Genomic DNA, 27181 nt, shown 5'->3' with positions numbered 1-27181 from the left:
GTGGCAGAAAAAGGATAATTTTTTTTAACTTAGCTATTTGCCACTGCCAGGGCATTAACGTGTTATCTGGTTTGTTATAGAAGTGAACCTCAGATTCCAGAGCCATGATCATAACAATATAACAGGCTGAGAGACAGCAAGTTAACATTTCAGTTTTCTTTCTTATTCTGAACAGGTAAGCAGAAACATTTTTCTTATATCAAAGAGTGGCATAATAATAATAATAATAATAATAATAATAATAATAATAATAATAATGCATTTATTTTATATAGGCGCCTTTCAAGGCTCTCAAGGTTGCCGTACAAACACACAAAAAACAAGATAAGACAAGACAAGCATGAGACAATTCAGTATATACAGTGGGGCAAAAAAGTATTTAGTCAGCCACCAATTGTGCAAGTTCTCCCACTTAAAAATATGAGAGAGGCCTGTAATTTTCATCCTGGGTATACCTCAACTGTGAGAGTCAAAATGAGAAAAAAAAAATCCAGAAAATCACATTGTCTGAGTTTTAAAGAATTTATTTGCAAATTATGGTGGAAAATAAGTATTTGGTCAATAACAAAAGTTCATCTCAATACTTTGTTATATACCCTTTGTTGGCAATGACAGAGAGCAAACGTTTTCTGTAAGTCTTCACAAGGTTTTCACACACTGTTGCTGGTATTTTGGCCCATTCCTCCATGCAGATCTCCTCTAGAGCAGTGATGTTTTGGGGCTGTCGCTGGGCAACACAGACTTTCAACTCCCTCCAAAGATTTTCTATGGGGTTGAGATCTGGAGACTGGCTAGGCCACTCCAGGACCTTGAAATGCTTCTTACGAAGCCACTCCGTCGTTGCCCGGGCGGTGTGTTTGGGATCATTGTCATGCTGAAAGACCCAGCCACGTTTCATCTTCAATGCCCTTGCTGATGGAAGGAGGTTGTCACTCAAAATCTCACGATACATGGCCCCATTCATTCTTTCCTTTACACGGATCAGTCGTCCTGGTCCCTTTGCAGAAAAACAGCCCCAAAGCATGATGTTTCCACCCCCATGTTTCACAGTAGGTATGGGGTTCTTTGGATGCAACTCAGCATTCTTTCTCCTCCAAACACGTCTAGTTGAGTTTTTACCAAAAAGTTCTATTTTGGTTTCATCTGACCATATGACATTCTCCCAATCCTCTTCTGGATCATCTAAATGCTCTCTAGCAAACTTCAGACGGGCCTGGACATGTACTGGCTTAAGCAGGGGGACACGTCTGGTACTGCAGGATTTGAGTCCCTGGTGGCGTAGTGTGTTACTGATGGTAGCCTTTGTTACTTTGGTCCCAGCTCTCTGCAGGTCATGGACTAGGTCCCCCCATGTGGTTCTGGGATTTTTGCTCACCGTTCTTGTGATCATTTTGACCCCACGGGGTGAGATCTTGCGTGGAGCCCCAGATCGGGGGAGATTATCCCCCGATCTGGGGTATGTCTTCCATTCCGATAAACCCGATAATATACAATATTTTTTTTTTTATGTCTTCCATTTTTCTAATAATTGCTCCCATAGTTGATTTCTTCACACCAAGCTGCTTACCTATTGCAGATGCAGTCTTTCCAGCCTGGTGCAGGTCTATTTTGTTTCTGGTGTCCTTTGACAGCTCTTTGGTCTTGGCCATAGTGGAGTTTGGAGTGTGACTGTTTGAGGTTGTGGACAGGTGTCTTTTATACTGATAACGAGTTCAAACAGGTTCCATTAATACAGTTAACAAGTGGAGGACAGAGGAGGCTCTTAACAGGTGAGCTGAAAAAAAAGTACACAGCTGGGATTTACTGTGCATGGGACTTTTTAGTCTGTGAAGTCCAAGTCTGTACTGGATTTCCTTTGGAGACTTCAGTACAAAAAACAAGAATAACTATTTCAGAGATGCAGGCTGAGTAGTTACACAATGACAAAATGAACTGCAATTATCCATTCCAGCAACTTTACACTTTCTTACCCCCCGCACCAAGCCAGTTGCGAAGACACACAATGTCATTTATATTTTCAGATGATGAAGAAACTCTTCTTCTGTACAATATACCCAGCAAGAGAAAACAACCTTTCACAGGGTTGGGATGTTGCAGGTGGCCAAGTACTTCTGTGCAATGGAGGCCAGTCTGTATGTTGGGACCACCACTCTAACGGACAGGCCTCTGTACTGATGCCGCACTGCGCTCGGTATCGACGCACACTGTTCTCAACTGAGTATTCCTCTTGTTCAGAATCAGACTCTGATGAAGCAGCCAATAGAGCTAACTTCTTCTTTTGTGGCTCAGATGTTGTTGCTTCCACAGTTTTCTCTGCAACAACACTCTTTTCTCTTTTTTTCCCCAACATCTCTTTATTAGTTTTTATGTATAGAAATGACACTTAATAAACAAGACATACTTTACATACTATCAGCAGTTTTGCTGATAGTATGTAAAGTCTTAACAAGACAGAAAAGTCTTAACAAGACAGAAACATAAAGAAAGAATAAAATAAAATAAAAACACAGCCCAAATAATATTCAAGTGTCTTCATTCTCCCAATCATGTTGTAGACCATTATGCTCCAGGAAGTCGTAAAAGGTTTTCCAGATTTCCCAAAACCTATCCAGTTTGTTTTAAGGAAAAAACCTATCCTTTCAAGAGCAAGGTAGAAAGTCATCCCCTTCAGCCATTGAGAAAGTCCACAGGTTGATGGTTCCTTCCATGTGCGAGCTATGCACCGTTTAGCCTCCAAAAAGCAAGCATTGAACAGAAATCTTACATTCTTGGAAGTTACAAAGTCATGAGGGTATATATTCAGGATACACAATTTAGGATCAAGAGGTACCTCTTTACCAATAACCACCCTGATCAGCTCTAACACCCTTTTCCAAAAGGAGATTATTTGTGGGCACTCCCACATACAATGAAAGAGCGACCCATTCACGTTGTTACATTTAAAGCATCTATCAGGAATAATAGGATTAAAGTGGTGCAACCTAGCCGGAGTAATGTACTGTCTGGTTAGCCATTTATACTTTAGTAATTTGGAGTGTGTGTTCGTTGTTTGAGTTTGAACCAAGGAGCAAGCCTTTGACCTCCTGTGTTATAATTAGTTGTAAGTCCAATTTCCAGGCCTGCAAGATACGCGGGTAGCGTCTCGCAGCGGAGAAACTGTGACGCGCTGCGACGACTGGGACTGTGAAGGCTGCTAGTGGAGCCTCGCAGCAACTCTGCTTTCTGCACCACAAGCTGGTGCTGCTGAATTGGGACTACTAAATGAGTGAGACTCAAATATCAGAAGTTCAGAACAAGTTTTAGTAGTTTGTATTTTATTTTTACTTCATTTACTTTACTCAGGGTCACAGAGAGGAAACCAGTTTTAAGATGTTGAAAAGTTCATTAAACATAAAAAGGCATTTCAAATAAGTTGTGTTATTCTACATTTTGACACCAAGATTTTCTGATTGTACTGCAAATGTATATCGGTTCCAAATATTGGTTATCGGTCTCCTTGATTACTAATAATCGGTATTGGCCTTGAAAAAGCCATATCGGACGATCCCTAGTCTGATCAGTATGACAGATGAGCAGATCGCCACTGGGCTTTCAACTAAAGACACAGCCACGCAAAAACTGCGTCGTGTGTACAGCTCCTTATGGGTACTGCAATTTTTGGAAGTGCCGGAGCGACGTTCTGGTGCTCTCCGGCATAACTGCACCCCTGTCAGAGGAGACGTATATCACGTGATGGCACGTTAGGCTTGTGTTGTGTTCGAGGACCCTGACCTTGGCCAGGAAAAACAGACACTCGCTTGTTTAATTTTTTTGCGGTCTAGATTTCTTTAATTTTTTTCTTTTTTGCGTGTGTTTATAAATTACCTCGAGGGCCGTACCAAATGGTCTCGCGGGCCGTATACAGCCCAGGGGCCGGAGGTTCCCCACCCCTGGTGTATGGGGACAGCAAGTGACAGTGATTCCATTGTGACCCATGCAGGAGGGTTGTCCTTCATAAAACAAAACAGTCCCGCCCTAATTTGAGCCGCCCAATAATTCCAGGTGAGATTCGGTAATTGTAGTCCACCTCAATTAGCTGGGATAATTTCGTTAATAATTGGGGTGATTTTGACACCCAAATAGGTAAATCCTGGTTTTAATCCCACAAGTGGATACAAACTGGAGGACTGAGCCTCTCGTTTTCTGACAAAAACATTATTATAGATTTGTTGTTATTTATTTTGTAGCCTGAAAAGATGCCAAAAGTACTAATCAGATCAAGTAAAGCAGGCAGTTTTTGATTTAGACTGGAGCAGAACATCGGATCCAGGTGTTTTCCCTCCTTTTAAGCTGGCTATAGCTTCAGATAATTCTTCAACCCCAAGGTTAAGTTCCAACAAGCCCATGGATTCGCTATTTAGCGGCATAAAGTCTAGTGAATCAAGACAGTTCCTTTGAGTATTTGGGGCTGAATCTGATCGTTCAGAACTATATAAGTCTTGGTAGAAGTCCTGAAAAGTATCATTGATTTATTTTGGGTCAGATGTAACTGCCCCTTTATTTGTCTCAATTGAGTTTATCGCTTTCTCTGATTGCAATTGTTTAATACGCCATGCTAATAGTTTACCAGCCTTCTCACATTGTTCAAAGTAAGACTGCCTTAATTTCATCAAACTATAAGTTGCTTTGTTTGCAGACAAAACATTATATTTGGCTCTCATTTTGTGAAGCTCTGTATTAAGCTGATGGCAGGGATTTTGGAAAATATGGGTCTCAAGTTCTTTAATGGATTTTCCGAGTTATTCGATTTCCTGTTTGTGAGATGTATTTTTAAAACTAGAACTTAGAAATGCTTAGAAATGCTTTAAATGCTTCCCATCTCACACTTGCAGAAGTCTGATCAGTAGATTTGTTCTCCAATAAAACGTATACATATGGGATCTCTAAGCCAAGTTGTTTGTAGACTCCACCTTGGAAAATGGGGTACAAGATTTGCGAATCTGAAGAGAAATTAAATGGAAACATGGTCCGAGATTATTATGCTATCATACCAGCAACTTTCAATTTTGGAGATTAAATCAGATGACATTAAATAATAATCGATTCTAGAGAAAGTCTGATAGGTACTGGAACAGCAAGAAAATGTTAGCTGATCAGGGTGTTTACTAAGAGATGCTGAAAACACCTGACAGGACCATCTGCTCTTTACCCTCACCACATCTACAGCAGTCAGATGCGTCTCCTGGAGAAAAACGATTTGGGCTTTTGATTGCCGATTTGGGCTCATGACTTGCTTTAGTTTGACAAGTTTGTTAAGGCAAGGCAAGGCAAGTTTATTTATATAGCACTTTTCAACACAAGGCAATTCAAAGTGCTTTACAAAAAATGAAAGACATTAAGAAAATGGCATTTAAAATCAGTCATTAAAACTAAAAGCTAATAAAATAAACATTAAAAGAAAAAATACATGGATAAAAGTTACAGTGCAGTTTAAGATGTGAATAGTTCAATTAAAAGCAGCGACAAAAAGAAAAGTCTTCAGCCTGGATTTAAAAGTAGTCAGAGTTGCAGCGGACCTGCAGGTTTCTGGGAGTTTGTTCCAGATATTTGGAGCATAATAACTGCACGCTGCTTCTCCAGGTTTAGTTCTGACTCTGGGGACAGAAAGCTGACCAGTCCCTGAAGACCTGAGAGATCTGGATGGTTCATAGTTTAGCAGGAGGTCAGAAATGTATTTTGGGCCTAAACCATTCAGTGCTTTATAAACCAGCAGCAGTATTTTGAAATCTATTCTTTGACACACAGGAAGCCAGTGTAAAGACTTCAGAACAGGAGTGATGTGATCCACTTTCTTAGTGTTAGTGAGGACTCGAGCAGCAGCGTTCTGAATCAGCTGCAGCTTTCTAATAGATGTTTTAGTGAGACCTGTGAAGACACCATTACAGTCGTCCAGTCTACTGAAGATAAAAGCATGGACAAGTTTTTCCAAATCCTGCTGTGACATTAGTCTTTTAATCCTAGATGTGTTCTTTAGGTGATAGGCTGATTTAGTAACTGTTTTAATGTGACTGTTGAAACTCAGGTCAGAGTCCATGACTACACCTAGATTTCTGGCTTTATCTGTTGTTTTGAACATTGCAGGCTGAAGCTCAGCGCTAACTTTTATACGTTCTGCCTTGGCTCCAAAAACCATTACCTCAGTTTTATCTTTGTTTAATTGGAGAAAGTTCTGACACATCCAGTCATTGATTTGTTCAATACACTTACTCAGTGTTTGAATTGGAGCATAGTCTCCTGGTGAAATTGTTATGTACATTTGTGTGTCATCCGCATTGCTATGGTAACTTATTTTGTTGTTCTTCATTATCTGAGCCAGTGGTAGCATGTAGACGTTAAAGAGAAGAGGCCTCAAGATGGAGCCTTGAGGTACCCCACATGTCATATTTGTCAACTCAGATGTGTATTTACCTCTAGAAACAAAGTTGTTTCTGTCCTTTAAGTAGGATTCAAACCAATTTAGAGCTGTTTCCGAAAGTCCCACCCAGTTTTCCAGTCGGTCTAGTAATATGCTGTGGTCAACAGTGTCAAACGCAGCACTGAGATCTAATAATACTAACACTGAAGTTCTGCCACTGTCTGTGTTTAAGTGGATGTCATTAAAGACCTTTACAAGAGCAGTCTCAGTGCCGTGGTTTGGACGAAAGCCTGACTGGAACACATCGAAACAGTTATTTAAATGCAAGAAATTACTCAACTGTTGAAAAACAACCTTTTCAATGATTTTACCTAGAAATGGGAGGTTTGATATGGGCCTGTAATTGTTCATTACTGAAGCATCTAGATTATTCTTTTTTAAGAGCGGTTTAATGACTGCAGTTTTCAGGGCCTGTGGGAAAATACCTGAGTGAAGAGATGTGTTTACTATATGAAGTAGTTCTGAGGCCATGCAAGGCAAAACATCTTTGAAAAATCCTGTTGGAATAATATCAAGGCAGCAGGAGGAGGACTTCAGAAGTTGTATAATGTCCTCTAGGTTTTTATCATTAATCTGATGGAATTGTGTCATGGTGTCTGAATTGATGTTAGTTGGACACAAAGACAACACATTTGCTGTTCCTGATGCAGAGGCACTGACTGCTTGTCTGATTTTCTGAATGTTGTCAGTGAAAAAGGAGGCAAAATCATTGCACGCCCTGGTGGATAGAAATTCAGAGACTACTGACACTAGGGGGTTAGTTAGTCTGTCGACGGTAGCAAACAAGGCACGTGCGTTGTTTTTGTTTTTGGTAATGATGTCAGAGAAGAACGATTGTCGTGCGTTTTTCAATTCCAAATTATAAAGGCCAAGTCTCTCTTTATAGATTTCAAAGTGAACCTGGAGATTTGTTTTTCGCCACCTGCGTTCAGCTTTTCGACATTCTCTTTTTTCTGTTTTCACGGTCATGGCCTTTCTCCATGAAGATATGTTCTTGCCAGACACTTCCTTTACCTTAATTGGAGCAATGGCATCTATAACATTTTTAATTTTTGAATTAAAATGATCTACTAGCTCATTTACTGAGATGTTAGCAGGGGCAAGTGTGGAAGAAAAATTCTGAGTAAACATTTCCCTAGTATTTTCAGTTAAACATCGCTTTGTGGTTACCTCTTTTTGAACATGTTTGTGAACAGAAATAGAGCTCTCAAAGAAAACACAGGAATGGTCAGAGAGTGCAACATCAGTCACCACAACCTTAGAGATATTCAGACCCTTTGAGATAATTAAGTCCAGAGTGTGCCCCTTATTGTGCGTGGGCTCCGTCACATGCTGAGTCAGTCCATAGCTATCAAGAACACAAAACAGTTCTTTAGCCCCTCTGTCCTGGGGGTTGTCAACATGGATGTTAAAATCACCAACAATGACTAGACGGTCAAAGTCAATACACACTTAGAGTATTTGGGTGGTCTATAGATATTTAGGAACAGAGCTCGAGAGGAGCATTTCAGCTGAAGGGCCACATATTCAAAAGAAGCAAAGTTCCCATATGATGTCTTCCTGCATTGAAGGGAATCATTGAACAGAATAGCAACTCCACCCCCTTTCTTATGCATTCTTTCCTGACTCATAAAACTAAAGTTGGGAGGTGTTGATTCGATAAGAACAGCTGCACTGTTATTTTGTTCAATCCAAGTTTCTGTTAAAAACATAAAATCCAGATTGTGCTCAGTGATAAAATCATTGATTACAAATGTTTTTCCTGCCAAAGACCTGACATTTAATAAAGCTAGTTTAAGTTCGTTAAATACACTATCAGTAAGATTTTTTGTAACAAGCTGTGGCTGACATGGAATCACTGCTAAATTAGATAAACTCACACAAACGTTTGAGCGCTTCCTGTATCTAAGATGATTCACCGCTCTTAATCTATTACCTATCAACACAGATATCAGCAAAGCTACAGGCAGGCAGGGCCCCGGCATGTCCTGGAAAGAGTTGAGAGTGCCATACGCCCTTGAGCCTGGACCCAGCACATATCAGTTTGCAGCATTTTGTACACACACATCCCTATCAGGCTTTGAAGGGGAGGCAGGACCCACCACCCTGCTCCTCTCATCATAGCAGGGCAGGGTGAGGGCTACACTGTAGAAAGGGGGGTTTGGAAATCTGCTTCCATCTTCCTTGTATTGTTTTGGTTTGGATGATTGTGGTAGGCATGGTGATGAAGCCGGGGGAGATGGTGCGCATCTCTGCTTCAGTGATTTTGGTGGGCGTCATTGAGGGGCGGGGGTAAAGGACATGCTGCCAACCCTGCGTGTTGCCTTCATGCGGTCATCGAACTCCAGGGGGGTGGGCGAAGAGTAGAGAGACCTGGGGGATGAATGAAGAGTATCCTCAAAGGCGTTGATAGGGGGGGTGAAGGGCGGTGGAGACTCCTCCATTTGTGTCATAGGTCTCCCATAATCAGAACATTCCTCAGGCGGGTGCAGTGATACTTCTTCAGGGTTTTCTGAGCGATGTGTTGTGTCTTTCTCCTGTTTTGATTCCTCTTGCCGCTTGTCCTTGGCAGAGGGAACAGATTGATGACGCAGGCAGTTGAATATGTTGGAGATAAACTATTTTACTCCTGACTTGTTCAGGAAAACTCCATTTGCCTTAAAAAGATGTCTGCGGTCCCAGAAAAAGTTAAAATTGTCAATAAAATGGACAGAATGGTCGGTACAGGCAGTTGAAAGCCAGGTGTTCAGTGCAAACAGTCTGCTGAATCTCTCCACTCCTCTTCTGACTGGCGGTAGAGGCCCACTGATGAACACCTCTGCATTGAGAGAGCTGACAGTTTCCAACAGACATTCAAAGTCTTTTTTCAACACTTCTGACTCTTGTTTCACAACATCATCTGTTCCAATGTGCAGAACCACATTCTTCACAGTCGGATGTTCAGCCCCAATATGCAGGATCTTCTCAGCCAAGTCAGATACCGTATCCTTGGGATAACAGAGTACTTTGGTGTTGTTCTTACTACACAGACCTTTTACATCTCTTACAGCAGAGTCACCCACAATCAGAGTTGCAGGCCCAGTCGTTAGCTTTCCCTCTAGCCTTTTACTTTTGGAGTAGCTATTGGTCCTTACCCTGCTATGTGAAGAGGACGGGTTATCCAGGTCATCAGAAAGAGATCTCCGGTTCTCGGTCAGCGGAGCGTATCTGTTCTGGATTCGCCCACTTGGTGGTTTAGGAGGATTGTTTTTAGTTCTCCCTTTAGCAGCTGTCCACGGCTGTTTAGGGGTTGAAGAGGCGCTCTTCCTGGGTGATAACAATGCAGGCCAGCCGGTCGCATCATAGCTTTCAGAGCGCTGGGCTCTGCCTGTTATCCGTCCTCCCAAATCCCATGAAAATGATTTACTCTTAGGCTTTGCACCCAGAGAGTTACAGGGAGGACTACCACTTGTAGATTTATTACCCAGTACACAGCCCTCCTGTTCCTTGGAATCCTTGTAGCTGCTAACTAGCTGTGAGTTAGCATACTCTTTTCCATTATTTTGCAACACTGGTAAAGTGGTGTCATTCCCACGACATAGTCCATTCACTTCCACATTAACTTCCAACCGTTGCATTTTCATTTCCAACACAGCCATCTTCTGTATACGTTTGTGGAAGTCATCTGTAGAGAACGGAGGCATTTTGCTACCAACTAGCTTAAGCTAAATAGCATGCAGTAGCCTACCAGGCTTTAGCTGTTGCTAGGCCACGCTACTGTAAGACTGAGGTCGTCGTAAAAATGTTGAAATATGGCTGAAACCCTCCGTCTATTTACGAAGATGAACTGTCCCAGTGATAAGTTAATGTCCAGGAGCCACTGCTGGAAGTTTTCAGAGAATAAGAATAGGAAAATCAGCATAAAAAGTAAGCAGAGGCAAGAGCAAGCAGACAAGCGTCTGCACTGTAAGAAAGTCCCCTTACATTCCAGGAGGAAAACTTGATTTCAGATAACATACAAATAGATCACAACAGTCATGTCAGGCCGGACATAATTGGGTAGGCTGCTAAAAGAACACAACATAGCAAAAATGAAACAAAATAAAGGGCAAAAACGTCCGTTAAGAACACATGGAAGACTAAACACATACTGAGTCTAATTCCCCAACTGAAATACACCCCCCCACCCCACAGTACGCACATCCCAAGGAGCCCAAAAAAGAGCCCAACCATGGAGCTTTGCTGGTCCTCCCGCACCATCGTCCTGGTGAGGAACAGCCTACATGACGACCAGAACAAAGCCCTCCCTCCTTTATCAGCATTATAAACTATCACAACCGAAACAACATGACCTGTTTCAAAACTAGTTTATCCAAGTGCCAACAGAAAAATATACCACAGTCCGAAGCAAGTTCAGTAATGTACACATTGTGTTGGTAAAGTACAGTTACCGTTAGTCCCCACTGCACGTTCATGTGCATTATACTGTGTATTCTGGAGCATACCTGCTGAGGCCAGTTGATATCCAAAAAAGTGGTTTTAGAACTGCAGACTTATTTGCTCCTAGTTTCCCGAGTGTTACTGCGTAGTTCTTACACAAACTTCTCCTCCGCCGCTGCTGTGTCGAAAACGTGGCGTTTTCTATTGTGTGTTATTAGGAGTTGAGCTGGGTGAACAATCCCGTAACTCTGGTCGGAGATGGAGAGGGATGCCAGCTCTCTCTTTACTCCGTCAAACACCTTTCTTCACTTGAGGAGCTCACAGAGATGTCAGGAAAAAACCTCACTCTTTGGTTATCCAGGAGTATTGGTCCCTTCATTCTGGCAGCCTGCATGACTCGAGATTTGTCCGTGTAATTCAGGAACTTCATTATCACAACCCTGGGTCGCGGGTGGCTGCGCTTCAACTTCGGTGGCTGCGCTTCAACTTCGGTGGCTGCGCTTCAACTTCGGTGGCTGCGCTTCAACTTCGGTGACTTTACCAATCCTGTGCGCTCTCTCGATCAGTAGTGGTCCTGGAAAGTTTGATGCACCAAGGTCAGGTATCCACTTCTCCAAGAATGCGCACATATCAATCCCTTCCTTTCTCTCCGGCATACCCACCAGACAAAGGTTGGAGCGGCGGCTGCGATTTTCCAGATCATCCACCTCGAGCACCAACTCCTCTACAGTAGTTTTCATGGCTGTGTTTTGAGCTAGTTGGTGGAAATGTTGTCCTCAGCTTCAGTAACGCGCACCGTGACTGCTTTCCGGTCAACTTGCACTCCTTGTATTAGCTTGCTGCTTCGAGGCATTTGAAAAGTTTAATTTGCCATTGTTTTGCCCCTGTTTACCTGGTTTTGGCGCCATCTGAATTTACTGAAGTACTTTTAGTTCAAATGACTATGGCTATGTGAATAAATTAAAGTTGTGAGGCAGTCAAATTTACAGAATTTTAAGGAGGGGCTGCGGCATTCTGTCCGGAAGTCGCAACAACAATCTTTCTTTGAGGAAGTTGGTGACTGAGGCCCACACCTCATCCCTCTCAGCTCTATACACTTGAAGTCCTTGAATCTCGGGTCAAATGCGGTGGCAATGTTCAGATATGCAATGTTGGCATTTTCCTTGCGTGTCTCCAGGTCTGATCTGACTTGAATTTGAGCACGTAGCGGAGTCATCATCTGAGCTCTCCGTCACCCGGGAGAGATGGCAAAAAGTAGGCAGAGCAGAGCAAGAAACATACTTTTCTCCTACCAGAAGTTCAGTCACATACCTGCAATAGTTTTTTTTTTTAACCCATTTATACCATTTCAGCTGTAGTTGTGTGTGGTGAGGACGCCCTTCAGTGGGTTTCTACAGACGCTTTTTATCATGTCGGAAGGCGAATTCCATCTGGTTGGAATGTCTTGTTCAAGCAACAACTTCTTTTGTCTATGTTATTTAATTAATGTGATAATATTGCCAAACCCGAGATTAAACTTGAAAAACTAAATTGGTCAATTTACCCCCAGATGGTTTAATGCACCCCCTGACTCGGATCAACCTACCCCTTACATGGGGAAAGCCTGTATCTCCAATTCAATAGCAACAATGAATATGTACTGTTTAACCAACCCGGCCTCACAGTCTGCGTACAAATGACACGACTTTGCAAAGATGTGCAATAGATACGCAGAAGTCCGATTTTGCAAAACAAAGAGCTCCGTGGCTTCAGGCTTGATCGCCGTTCTAATGACAGTTGTAATGTTTGCGGTGTAATAAACGACACAGCAGCTTATTGGGTTATGGTTAGGGTTAAATAAATGGCAAAGATATGTAGAAAATAAACGCATTTAAGATACGTTCATAACAAACGTAACGTGGGAGTATCATATGCACGCAAAATCGGACTTCTGCGTATCTATTGCACGCCTTTGCAAAGTCGTGTCATTTGTACGCAGACTGAAGAGAGTGGGCTGGTGTAAGACGTGGTTAGGGTCAGAGACACTGTTCATATATTTGGATGGTAGGCTAATTCATAGTTTCTTAAAGGGTTGAGCTACACTCTGAGCAGATTAAGTTAATTTATGAATTATTATATATTCTAAATGACTGAGTGTGTCCTGAAACAATGAGTTGGATTACCATGCGGTCACCATGTCCCGCAGACGATGAGCATGGTGTCGGCATTCAGCCCTCTCATCACTGCGGGGATATTTGGAGCGACTCTGTCCTCTGCTCTGGCCTGCCTGGTGTCTGCTCCCAAAGTCTTTCAGGTACACATATTTCCTACTCACTGTCTGTGTTTAACAACAAGCTTTTCTTCATGATGTGACCAACATGTATTTCTCCGGCAGTGTCTGTGTAAGGACAAACTGTACCCTCTTATCGGCGTCTTTGGGAAAGGGTATGGCAGGAATGATGAACCGCTCCGGGGCTACTTTCTAACGTACATCATCGCTGCCTGCTTCATTCTTATTGGTAAGGCTTTGAAGAACCCTCCGACCCCTATAGACGAGCAGAGGAATTACAACAAATAACGTCTGAATTGAAATTGTTATGTCCTGAAACTTCATAAAGAGAAGAATACATTTCTGTGATTTAAAATGGGGAAAGTGGTTACAAGACAGCTACACATATGAGAACACTGTTGAGATGGGGGCAGTAACCTCGGTGACAAAGACATCAGATTTTCAAGCCACCTTATGTTTCATTCGGACACTTTATATAGCAGTGGCAGTAGGACATGTTTGGTTTGCATTAAAAGGATCGTAATACAGCTCATACATGTTTTTCTTAAACTCCCTTCTGTCGTCTCTCTCCATCAGCTGAGTTGAACACCATTGCTCCCATCATCTCCAACTTCTACCTCTGCTCCTACTGTCTGATTAACTTCAGCTGCTTCCACGCCTCCATCACCAACTCACCAGGTACAACTCATTGGCTTTGATAAATGCATGAATGAAGGTGTGAATGATTAACATTAAGATAGAAAGCTACATGTAGCGTGCACAGCATGATAGTCACACAGGCTCAAAGGTTTTCTGAACAATGCAGAAAGCCACATGCATGTCCACATGGCGCTAACTACTACAATGTCCATCCAAAGACTCTCATTTTCTTACCTGCTCTCGTCAGACTTCATATCACGTTCTCATTGCAAACACACTGTAGCAATACTGACACCTATTGGCAATCATTTGAAATGTATAAACAACAACGCTGGCAATAAACAATATTACTTGCTAAACTCTTAACTAAAATGTCAAATGTCTTCCCCTGGACACAAAGAAAATGCAACAATAGCCTATTATTTTACACTATTCAATTATCACCACTAACATATCCTGCATAACATGACTGTTTATGCCACATACACATATGAATGATTTTATTTATTAAATACAACTATAACAAATACACAAAGAGGAATTGCAGCTGAAATGTAGGGGCAAAAGTAACACTGTGTAACAACATGTGTATGTGTACAGGTTGGCGTCCATCCTTCAGGTTCTACAGTAAGTGGCTGTCTCTGCTGGTCTCTGTGTGTTGTCTGGTCATCATGTTCCTGCTCAGCTGGTGGGCGGCCCTCATTGCCTTCGGCATCGTCATTGTCCTTTTGGGATACACACTCTACAAGAAGCCTGGTAAGTTCACTCATATAGAGTGGGATACACCATGAACAGTCAGATGTCCTTAGCCTGCCTCTTCTCCTCCACCCTCACTCTGCTGCCCCCCTCTGTGCAGCCGTAAACTGGGGCTCCTCGGTGCAGGCCGGCTCCTACAACATGGCTCTCACCCAGTGTGTGGCCCTCAACCAGGTGGGGGACCATGTCAAGAACTACAGGTCGGTGACAGGATCCTATAGTTCCTTTCTCTACATTTAGAAGAGGAATGTTTATTTTGTTGCTTTTTGGAATTTGTGTAGGGATTAAATATCAACTAAGTAACTTGTTAATGTTCCACTATCTGGTGTTCATCGACAGAATATTGCTTGGTCAAGGATGTCGCTTACCGTAGTTCCGGCATAGTGTGAGGAATAGCTGGCTGTTCAATACAAACATCCATTTAACTGGCTAAGAAGATCAACACTAGCATTTTTTTGTTTACCCATACCTGTTTAATATGAGGCTAGGTGGTATGGAGATACCATATTTTCAATGTCTGTTATCCTCGGCCTTTGCATGGTTAGACTGACCTTTGCAGCTAGACTAATCCTCGTTATTTGTCCTTCCTAAATGTTATCAATTCAATTGTACAGGAGTTTGAAAGCAGAGGACAGAGAGTGATTATGTGGAACCACTGCACTAATGGCGCTTTTCCACCGTAGGGCCTCGCTCGGCTTAGTACGGTTTGGCTAGGCCTCGTAAGGCCTTGTTAAGCCAGGCTCACTTTATGCTGCATTTCCATTACAGTTTAGGAACTGGGGTAGTAACTATAGTAACGCAGTGTAGGCGGAGCCGTGACGTCATCTTCAATGAGAGCCCCAGAAAAACAACACAGCCGTTAGCTCTTAGCACTCAGAGCTCACAGCTCCTCATATCTGTTCAGAAACTAGACACAAGTTAAACAAGTACAAACCACAGACTGCCTGTGTCATGGAGAATACAGTCGCTGGTTTATTTATGTCTGTAGGCCGTTGTTGTGAGTGTGGACGGTCGGAGCATATCAGGGTAGCCAACTTTGGGTACCTGGCTGGAGTGAGATTTTGATATCATGGGTTTGATTACACATATGCGCACTAAATGACTGCTATCGTGTCAGTAGCGGGACCATAGCATATGATATATATACAATATATATACCAATACAGAAGAATATTGGACACAGAATATAAAGGGCACAAAGTTTCATTCACTAATGAAAGTCAAACACATGTTGGTTTCCACTGTTGTATTGTGTGCATAGGCGCGATAAGCAATTAATTGACTTATCGTACGATAAATAAAAATGAACTCCATAACTTTTCTGACCTCGATACATTTCCATTTACATGAGGATGTGACTAGCAGTTTGAAAGTATGTACTTGAACTATTATTATTATTATTATTATTATTATTATTATGTCAGTGGTCTAAAATGGTCATACAACGGTGCCGACAATATTATCGTTTATCGCAATAATTTCTGGGAAAATGTATCCAACAAAATGTATTATTGTGAGAGGCCTATACATGAAACACACGCCAAATATATTAATTAAAACATTCTCACTCTCATATACTCTTTGAGTCTGTTTTGGCCGAGTAGAACAATAAGCAGCAGACTTTTACTTTTGATAATTTCCACTGGATCTTAGATCTGCGCATGCGCAACACGGGTCGGGGATTGACCGACCGGCTCCCACTGCTCTGCTGTCTGTTAACGTTGTTAAGAGTGGTGGGGGCGGGGAGGGAGCGGATCGACAGCTTGAACAGCTGTCAACTCAACATTGTAAATAACCAACCAAAAACGATCGCCGGTTCATCTTGTTTTTGGCGTGAGAATAGTTTGGGCAGCGTGAGAGCGTGACATTGAGAGTGAAAGCGTGTGTCACACGCCAGATGCGTGAGAGTTGGCAACCCTGGCATATTAGCTAAGCCGATCTCCATTCTGAAAACACGCATTTTAAAAGGTGTTTCTCTGCCGTCTGTCTGCAGACTTGTTAAAGCATTAATTCATGGTTTTCACTAACCGGTATCAGTATGGTGTTACTTCAGCATCATTTTGAAACGTGTATTACAATTAAATCACGGTCAAATATGTTCATTTTGTTGGAGTTGCCAGCGATTCTCTCTCTAGTTTAGCATGCCAACGGTCGTTGGCCCGGAAAGAACCTCGATTTTGGAGAGCCAGAAAACTGGGAAAAAGTACCCGCTAGCCGGAACTACGCCTAGTGGAAACGCAACCAAAAATGGGCCGGGCACGGCACGCTTAAAGCGAGCTCCGCGCTGTAGTGGAAGTGCGTCATAAGTGTGGTTAGTGAGCTTAAAAGGTGCTTGCAGGTGTATTTTGTAACTGCCTGCTAGCAATAACTACATATTAACCCGTACATACCAATCTTCACATATTACTCTTTGACTGCAACATCAAGTTTACTGCTAAGCTGCTAAAAAGTAAAAAACCTCTCTTTATAAGTCAAGTGAAAGGCACAAATGATAAATGATAGAATTAATGCAATGCCTAAGAGATGAATGAAAGTGTACATGTGACTGTGATTCTTGGCTGCAGGCCGCAGTGTCTGGTGCTGACCGGTCCTCCCAGCAGGAGACCAGCTCTGGTGGACCTGGTCTCCTGTCTCACAAAGAGCCTCAGTCTCATGATGTGTGGCAGTGTGGAGACTGTGAGTCCACCCCATCATGCACACACACACACACACACACACACACACACACACACACACACACACACACACACACACACACACACACACACACACACACACACACACACACACACACACACACACACACACACACACACACACACACCTCAGTGAACATTACATATTGATGATGTAAAAACACAAGAACAATATGTTTTTAAATACATGTTTATGAAAATATACTTAAGTAAAAGTACTCATTGCAGAACAAAAATCACATTTGAGAAGCTGGAACTGTTAAATGTTTTTTACGCAGAACAATACTTAAACAATTAGTAAGATTACTGCCAATATTCTGTCAACCAAGTCACTTTTTTAGGTGTACTTAAGTATAATGTTGGAATGTTTACGCTAAATAAAAACATCATATTTGTATAATTCGCTTGTGTGTTAAAATCTGAATCTGTAAAGTAACTAAAGCTGTAAAATCAATGTAGTGAAGTTAAAGTACAATATTTCCATTTGTATGGTATTGTATTAGAAGTATTAAGTAGCACAGAGAGAAAATAGTAAAGTACTTGAGTGCATGTACACCACTGTCATACAGTCGATCCAATCATTGTCCATGTGCCCCTGTCCCTCAGGCTGGTCCCTCCCCATCAGTACTGCCAGATGCGAGCTGTGAAGGTCATGTGGCCTGGTTAAACCAACGGAAGGTCAAGTCATTCTACAGAGGTGTGGCGGCTGCAGACCTACGGTCAGGAGTTAACATTCTGCTGCAGGTGGGATTTCACCTCACCTGTTATATTCTAAAGAACTGTCTCCATCTACTGAACTGTGTCGGCCCACTCATGGTGGCGTGGGAACTACAGGTCAAACAATTCTTTTGAGAACAAAACACAGTAGACAACCAGCTCCGGACCAATCGACAAGGATCTTAGAGTTGACAAAATGCGGCGGATGCGGTGCTGTGAAAGTCTACGGCATTACATTACATGACATGTCATTTGTTATACGCTTTTATCCTATTACTACACATTCAGTACTGTGGACAATCCCCACAGGAGCAAGTGTCTCAGGGACACAACGACATGCTGACTGCAGTGGGACTCGAACTTGCTATCCCCACCTATGCCAGAGCCAGCGGCCCACTAAAGGCAGCAGCCCACGAACAGCAGCGGCCCACCGGGAAAAGTCCTGAATCTCCCGATGGCAACAGTGTTGCAGTCGGGAAGAGAAGCAATGTGTCCCCCCGCTTTACAAATAGGCCTATGTTTATTATTATGTGTTAACGCAAGCCGTCATCGCCACGGAGGAGCACTCAGCCTCTGTGAGCGAGCGAGACACACAGAGAGAGAGAGAGAGAGAGAGAGAGAGAGAGAGAGACCTTTATCTATTTAATATAGCCTAGTTGTAAGAAATGTAGAAGGACATCATTCCAATGTGTAGCCTACTGTAGGACAGTAAAACTAATAACTCAGTTTAAAAGGGGAGTGATTAGTAGAATATGCATAGATAGAAAGAAAGAATGCTAACTAGGTAACATAGGATAAGAATAAACCAGTTTAAATGAGTTGTTATTGGTTGTGATCATATTCTAAAGATGTGTGAACTATTGAAAAGTATACAGCTCCTTTCATAGAGTGTTGAGAGCTGTATCCATACATTCCCTTTGTGCTCAAAGTGCACCAGATTGATGCATTTCACTTCAACTTTTAAAAAAGGTCCACCCCTAAAAAAAAGCAGGTTAAAATAATTAAATTGCAAACATGTTCTTTTAGTAAACACTGAAAACGGGTCCCACAGCCAGCACACAAAGGTTAAAGGTCAGCATATAAGTGAAAGTAGCTCACGACTTGTTTTACTTTTTGAAAGTAGCGCTCATCCTAAAAAAGGTTGGTGACTCCTGCCCTAGATTATGTTCATCCATCTATAGTACACACGCACTATTCAACAACATGTTAATGTTGGAACACATGTTCAGTGTCTGTGTGTTCACTGCAGTAACTCATGAACCCAGTAGTCCGACAGTGTTTATGTTTACAGCTGAAAAGGGTGTTTAATAACAATGTGGTGATGATTAATGGGTTCTGTGTTCATTTAAGAGCAGTTAAAACAGACCGGTCCAATTTGAGCGGGAACACCAAAGTAAGGGGGGAGACATGAACACGACAGCAGGGTCATACGTGCCAACCCTCCCGATTTGCGCGGGAGACTCCCGATTTCATAACCCTCTCCCGGTTTCCTCCCGGGTTCATATTTCTCCCGATTTCTGACATAATCAGATTTACTCAGGACTGTTTCCACTCGGACTTTAATACAGCTACACCATTGTTTGGTTTCCATGGTAACGCGTCTCTTTAGTAGCGTGCGCAAAACTGAAAGTCTGAGAGGGTGAGGAAGATAGTCACAGAAAACAGAACAAGAATGAACAACTCTACCCTCTGCTCACTCCTTTCCTTATGCTCCATCAAGGATGCTGCTTCAGGCCGCAAGGCCGTGCACTTACAACTACAGTAAGCATGTTATTGTTAATCTAACAGCTCTGGCGATCCACTAGCACCCCCCCCCCCCCCCCTCCGTAGCATTGTCTTCTTCTCATGTGTTGCTGACGTTAGTTAAACAGAACTGGTGAATATCTCAGAGGGCCTGAGAGGTTGAACATGCTTTGTGACACAGACCTTGTTTGATCTCTTCTTCTCTTGCTGCTATCTGTCCACCAGGGGGCAGGTCTGGGTCGTATCAAGCCCAATGTTCTGCTGATGGGCTTCAAGAAAGATTGGCAGAGTGACACACCTCAGGCTGCAGACAACTACATAGGAATACTGCAGTGAGTCCAGCGAGGATCCATTCACCGTGTTCCGTGTGCTCGTATGGCCGTAAGGGTATTTCATCCAACACTAGTTGTACTAGTGTACGCCGAAATGCCCATTAGTTAACTAGTAGGAGTGCCTTTTGACTTTACTTGTTGACAAGTTGTTCACACTTTCTTGAACTAGTTAGCTAGCTTAGGCCAAAATGTTAACTAGTTAACAAGCATAATCCAATGATGCATCAGTGATTTTGGATCTATCTAGTTAACTAGTGCAAATAATGTATGCCAATAGTTAACGTGTCTGCTTATTTTTTGCTTGTTGACATGTCAGAGCTTTTACAGCTCGCTAGTTAACTGGACTCTTAGTGTCACTCACTCCAGAGGGCCACTCGTTCATCAACAAGCTGAGTAGTGGGACTTTGGTGCTACTCGTGCAGCTCCTGGCTCCATGTCCTTTTGTTGTTCTGTTTATGTTGTTATGTTTCATGTGGAACTACTTGAGCAGGTCTCCCTTGAGAAAGAGATCAATTATCTCAATGGGATTTATCTGTATAAATAAAGGTTTGAAATGAAATGAAGGAACTAGTCAGACAAAAGTGCCACTTGTTGCTGTAAAAGAGTGACTTGTAGAATGCTTTGTTCAACTAGTAAAACAGAGTGCTAATCTAATGTGACCAAATGTCTAATAAGTGGTCAACAAATAGCTAACTTGTGTACGCTGCCATCGGATATCAAGAATATGGAATAGATACTCAACCGGCTTGCCATATGCTTGTGTGTGTGTGGTGTACTTCTGAACGATGAATCATATGTTTTGTAATAAAGCTGCTCTGTGTGTTTCAGTGATGCCTTCGACCTGCAGTACGGAGTGTGTATCCTGAGACTGAGGGAGGGGCTGGATGTCTCTCACACAGCTCAGTCGCACAGTGAGAGCCTGGTTTCTCACTCAGGGGGGGGGGGGGGCACAATGACTGTAAACTCACGAATGACCTCCGACTGCTGCTGCTGCACTCGTGTTAACTAATGTCCACATCCATCTATTATCATTATCATTTACAAACTTTATATTAATCAATATGTAACAAGTGACACTGTTTTTATTTCAGTTAATCCAGGCTTTGATGAAGGACACAAGAGTACACCTGTCCCTTCCCGGATTCAGACAAGAGCTTCATGTTTGTATATCCATTATCATCTCTTCTGGAGGTATATAGGATTGTGGGGAAAGAATGGAATGGGTAAAGGCGGGAAAAGGATGCATTCTAAAGTCAGGGGGGTTCCGTCCAGATGTGATTACAGGCCCCAGTAACAAGAATCAGCCAGAGGAGAGTTTTGCATACGATTGAACAGAAAGGCTTGAAGTGTGAAGGAAGGGAAGGATGAAGGGAAGGGGATAGGATGAGGTAGGCGAGAGAGTGGATGAATGGAAAGGAAACAGAGGGTGTGTCTAGACCAGTGCTTCTCAAAGTGTGGTCCGCGGACCACTGGTGGCCCGTGAGCGCCCCCTAGTGGTCCGTGAGTATATTGTTAACATTTCACATTTGAAATAAATTTATTTATTTAAGTTTTCCGCACTCTCGCAGGAATATCTCCACAATGGAGAGAGCTTAAGTTTTACTTTCGATTGCATGATATAGCCCAGCGCAACACCTTAATCACACATGTTGCCACTTGTTTGTACCATTTTCAGGCGATTTGTAATCTGTTCTAAAAAAACGATGTGTTTTTGGATATTTGTGGAGTTAGGTGGTCCGCGAGTGTTTTTGTATTGGTCAAGTGGTCCTTGCTGTGAAAAAGTTTGAGAAACACTGGTCTAGACTTTAGAGAAGTTTAAAGGATGATGAGAGAAGTGTTTAAGGCCTGATGTTAACTAATACATTTATTTTAGTAGTAAGATCAACTCTAAAAACATGTTGTTTGATTGAAGTTCCGGATGTTTAAGATAAGATAAGAAGATAAGAATTACTTTATTGATCCCAATTTGGGAAATGTTTGCGTTGCAGCAGCATAAAAAGACATGGCATTGTACATTAGAGACATTAAAAGACTAAATAAACAATCCAAAATGTAAACATCTCAAATAGAAATAAAATAGCATTGAAAAAGTAGAAAATATACAGGTTGAAATACAAATTGACATTAAGAAAATATAAAGCAGGATGTTATATATACATTAAATGTGTAAGGAATGGAATATTAACTAGAAAATGCATTTGCTGCTGAAAATGCGTGCGAATGCTGTAAGCCGAGAACATGTGTTGCTGAAAAGGCAGAAAAAGCTGAATATTTGAACAGCTGAATGCTGTCTGTAGCTGTATTTAGCTACATGCACCAAGCAGGCCTAAGTGTGTTGCTGAACTTAGAGGAAAAATGCAGAAAAGTGCAATTATTTGGATTGAAATTGTTAAAGCTCAAATACATTGCACTGACTGTTGGAAAAACTTGCTTTTTGTGTACTTTTGGGTCAATAATGTGGCTCTTTGGCAGTTTATCTGAAGGTATGAGGCTGGCGCTCTGAGGAAAGACGAGGCTGCATTTACAATGGGCCTTAATGGAAACATGGTGAAAAGTCTTTGTCTTGTCATGCTCTCAAGAAGCATTTTGTTGATTTTTTTTTATTATTTTTTTTTATTTTTCAACCTAAGAAAGGTTTTCCTATGTTTTTCATGAAAAATGATGTCCTAAGAGTGCAGGTTTTGGGAGTTATGGCAGGTTTAAATTTCAGGCTCTCCTACTTTTGTTGTGAGATCAAAGCCTCTTAAGTGTTGAGGACTGCACCGTGGAGGTAACACATTAAACAAGGAAGAAAGGTGTCCCATTTAGCTAAGAGGTGGGAGGAGTACTCAGATCTTGTACTTGAGTAAAAGTAGAAGTACTCAGATATTGTACTTGAGTAAAAGTAGAAGTACCCAGATCTGGTACTTGAGTAAAAGTAGAAGTACTCAGAACCTACGTGGCACCCGCTCTGGGACACGCTACCGCAGCCTCCCGGGTAGAACCAACAGGACTACGCACAGCTTCTTCCCTTCAGCAGTCAGACTGCTGACAATGAACCCCACGCTGTCCCATACTGCCTAGTTGTTGTCGTGTGCTGTGCTGAAGCGCAATTCTGTATTCACTGTATTTATTTATTATTATCTGTGTATTTATTCCTATTTATACATTTCCCATCTATTTACCTTTATTTTTGTATCATTCTTTTTTGGTATATACTTCTGATAAATGTGTATGTAACTGACTGTTTTGCGATCTGGTTAGACCATCCTTACATTTCGTTACACTGTGCTTGCATTTTTGTAATGACAATAAAGTAATCTAATCTAATCTAATCTAAACTTGAACTTGAGTAAAAGTAGAAGTACTCAGATCTTGTACTTGAGTAAAAGTAGAAGTACTCAGATCTTGTACCTGAGTAAAGTAGAAGTACCAGAGTGTAGGAGTACTCTGTTACAGTAAAAGTACTGCATTCAAAATGTTCCTCAAGTAAAAGCAGAAAAGTATTATCATCAAAATCTAGTTAAAGTAGCGACAGTAAAAGTAGTCGTTGTGCAGATTGGTCCATTTCAGAATAATATATATATATATTTTATAATGATTGATCATGAAAGTGTTCTCAAAGCTGGTGAAGGTGCAGCTAGTCTGAAGTACTTTGTAGACTGCAGGGTAGCTGGTGGATTCACTCCAGGTGGAACTAAAGTCTGATTTAAGACTTGGTTATATTTCACATCATTCATCCAGATCTGTAAAGTAACTATTAAATACATGTCCACATATAGTGGAGTAAAAGTACATTATTGACCTCTGAATTGTAGTGGAGAAGAAGTACAAATTAGCAACAAATGAAAATACTCAAGTTAAGAGTATTCCAGTCTATCAAAATGACCAAGTACTTAAAGTGCCAGTGAAGTGCATTTTTTTTCGCCAAAATGAAATGGCAGTTTCATTCCTTACATATCATTGTGCCTGTTCATGGCTAAAATAATTTTAATTATTGATTAATTCATTATGAAAAATTAAAAAATATTTTTTAATAATAACGGCCGTCTGAGCCTACCGGAAGTTGCAGACGATAGCGGCGGTGACGTCACAAAATGGGCCCAGTTGTGATTGTAAACATGGCGGAGACTTTGGAAAGTGATACAAGTGTGAGAGAAATGATTGATTTTGACAGTTTTTCTCGATTTAATTCCATTTCCTGCCTTTCTACAAATATATTAGGGACTATAGTGTTAACAAATCCAAGAAAAATGTGTAATGTACATAATGAGTGTGCACACTTATCTAGTATCCTATCCATGTGAACCTGTTTTATTTGTGATGACCTCACACCCTCACCCGGGAAGATGTTTTTTTTAAATTGAAGTTAAAGGCATCAATCTGGTGCACTTTGAGGGCAACATTAAGAGATTTATGGATACAGATCTCAACACTCATATCAAACATATATTTCAATAATCAAAAAACATTGGAAGGATTTCTTAACCTATTTTACACAACTAACATAGATGGAAATATTTGTTTACATAGATGACCAAACCAACTGAGAAAACTTAGGCTACAGTTTACAATCTAATCACTCAGAGTCCTTTACCTCCCTGAGCTGACATTATCTCTCTCAGTCCAACAGGAGAGGACTCTCCCTCTTGAAACAGCTAATCTCCGTTAGCTCCGAGCTAGCACTAGATGCTAACAACAACCCTGTAACTCTCTCAGTCTCTCTTTCTCTTTCTCTCGAATCGACCAGTGGCCTTTATTTGTCATGAACAATCAACGAATCTACGAAACAATGACACCAGCCAGACTCACCTTCATCTTTTGGGAACAGAAACATCGCCACTTCGGCAGACTTGACATTACTACAGCCAGCGGCAATGCATCGCTTCCCGTGTGTTTTTCCTCCCTTTTTCTTCACTGTCGCCTCCATTGTCAGGTTTTCTCGATTGGCAATCACTTCCAGTCGACTCCGACACACTTTCCAGTAAAATACTCGCTCAAAAACTTTGATAAATTCGACTTTGAAACAGAGAAACAATACACTGTGATGAATGTAAACACTTCGGAGGCGACCATCTCGTGACGTCACGCAGTAGATCGCAAGCCACGCCCACGAAGGCGGAGGTCAACTGCGGATTTCACGGCAGCAAATTCAAAACTCATCAAATTAGTTGCTATTCCAACATCTTTTGATATGGGTTTCAATGGACACTTTTGGTCATTACTATATTAGCATAACAGATCATGCACAGGCACACACTTCACGGGTCTTTAAGTATAGTACTAGAGTAAATGTACTTAGTTACTTTACACCACTGCCCAGTGTTGACTTGACTAATTACCATTAAGTCTGTTAAAGTACAAATGTGGGACGGAAGTTTTGAGTTATGAGATCACGCGTTGGGGGGGCACCCTGGTCCCTCTGTCGTAGCGAATGAACAGACAACTGTCTGAATGTGCTGGATATAAATGTGCTTGGGAGGTGATAAGAGTTGAGTTGAGTCCTGCTCCCGAACCTAAGTTAACTACTTAACCTTATTTCTTAAATGTATCATGGCAAATGGTAACATCTAGTAAACCTGACCTGAGTGGCCCTTACATCTGGGGAAATTAAAACTGTCAATGGCACTGAATAGAACATGTTTAACATTTGTGAACTTAAAAACCTGCTAATCCAATTAACCAATTTCATTATAATGTAAAAAATTACTTTTTGTTGTACATTCAAAATTGTTTGCAGCTTCTGAATTCATTGAACCAGGACCTCAGTTGAGTACAGTGTTCCAGAAAAAACAAGGGAAGAAGACTATCGATGTGTACTGGCTGTCTGATGACGGAGGTATGAACATCCATCCATCACATCTTCTTCTTACGTCAAGAATATTATCACAGGGTGTGTGTGTGTGTGTGTGTGTGTGTGGGTGTGTGTGTGTGTGTGTGTGTGTGTGTGTGTGTGTGTGTGTGTGTGTGTGTGTGTGTGTGTGTGTGTGTGTTGTGTGTGTGTGGTGTGTGTGTGTGTGTGTGTGTGTGTGTGTGTGTGTGTGTGTGTGTGTGTGTGTGTGTGTTAACCAGGTCTGACCCTGCTTCTGCCCTACCTGCTGACTCGGAGGAAGCGCTGGGCCAGATGTAAGGTCCGAGTGTTTGTGGGGGGGGAGACAGAGCAGAAGGACGAGCAGAAAGAGAAGTAAGTACTTTGATTTAATTGTGCTTCTAGATGTAAACAGCTGGTGGTGAGCGCTATGACGACTGACAGCCCCAGACAGTGACAGTGAGTGAGTTAACAGATATATGAGAAGTAAAGACAGAAACAAGGTGTTTAAACAACTCACATATACTCCACTGAAACAGTTGACATGGCAACATTTCCCAATAATACCTGTTTACACATTCAGCAGAGCCGTGCTAGGAGACATGTTAGTCGTGATTTCAAGACTACTGCAGGGGTTTACACATGAGAAAACCTAATTGTCCATACATTTACATTCTCTTCTCAGGGTGTTGGCACTGATCAAGAAATTCCGCCTTGGTTTCCATGACGTTGAAGTGCTTCCTGACATCTACCAAACACCCCAGCTGGGAAAGTAAGGCTGCCAAAAGTTGAGAGAATGAAGCAAAGCACTGACAACAGGGAATAGATCTGCCTTGTGCGATGTGAAATGTGATGATTCATGTTGAGCTGGGTTAACCATCTTTGAAAAAGCAAAGATTCCATGGGGAAAAGATGTATAGATACTGTAGAGTTATGATGGATCAGATCCTAAATGATACAGTATAACACCCGAGGCCTTTATGTTCACCAGCTCTTATCAATTGTCCATATTTCACGAAACAAAAACATTGCAATTGCCAGGAAAAGTGTTTAAAAAACAACAGTTAAAAGGAAGGCATTAATTCAGACTTGTTTTACTGTAGAACTGTCTGCAGTTACTCATGTTCCTGGTCTGTCTCTGTGTGCTTCAGTGTTCATCAGTTTGAGGATATGGTGGGTCGCTTCAAGATGGAAACTAATCCCAAACAGGACTCTGATTGTGATCTACCAAGACAGGAGGAGCTGTCGATGATCACTGACCAGGATCTGGAGAGGAACAGGGCCAAGGTTTGACACACACACACACACACACACACACACACACACACACACACACACACACACACACACACACACACACACACACAC

The 27181-nt window shown here is 41.9% G+C and overlaps 1 protein-coding gene across 1 annotated transcript in view; it reads left to right on the top strand.

The window, feature by feature from the left end:
• slc12a3 (solute carrier family 12 member 3) overlaps positions 1-27181 on the top strand; it is a 54179-nt gene that overhangs the window by 26087 nt on the left and 911 nt on the right. The window contains exons 11-24 of the mRNA XM_034087937.2: positions 13059-13166; positions 13248-13371; positions 13719-13820; positions 14382-14537; positions 14638-14737; positions 17102-17213; positions 17840-17977; positions 19919-20025; positions 20854-20936; positions 21117-21185; positions 25745-25843; positions 26077-26188; positions 26499-26585; positions 26965-27100. Coding sequence (XP_033943828.1) covers positions 13059-13166; positions 13248-13371; positions 13719-13820; positions 14382-14537; positions 14638-14737; positions 17102-17213; positions 17840-17977; positions 19919-20025; positions 20854-20936; positions 21117-21185; positions 25745-25843; positions 26077-26188; positions 26499-26585; positions 26965-27100 — 1533 coding nt within the window. The remainder of the gene's footprint in view (positions 1-13058; positions 13167-13247; positions 13372-13718; positions 13821-14381; positions 14538-14637; positions 14738-17101; positions 17214-17839; positions 17978-19918; positions 20026-20853; positions 20937-21116; positions 21186-25744; positions 25844-26076; positions 26189-26498; positions 26586-26964; positions 27101-27181) is intronic.

The sequence above is a fragment of the Pseudochaenichthys georgianus genome, chromosome 7, assembly GCF_902827115.2.
Source record: "Pseudochaenichthys georgianus chromosome 7, fPseGeo1.2, whole genome shotgun sequence".
NCBI classification, from domain to species: Eukaryota; Metazoa; Chordata; class Actinopteri; order Perciformes; family Channichthyidae; genus Pseudochaenichthys; species Pseudochaenichthys georgianus.
This window is presented reverse-complemented; position numbering and strand designations above follow the sequence as displayed.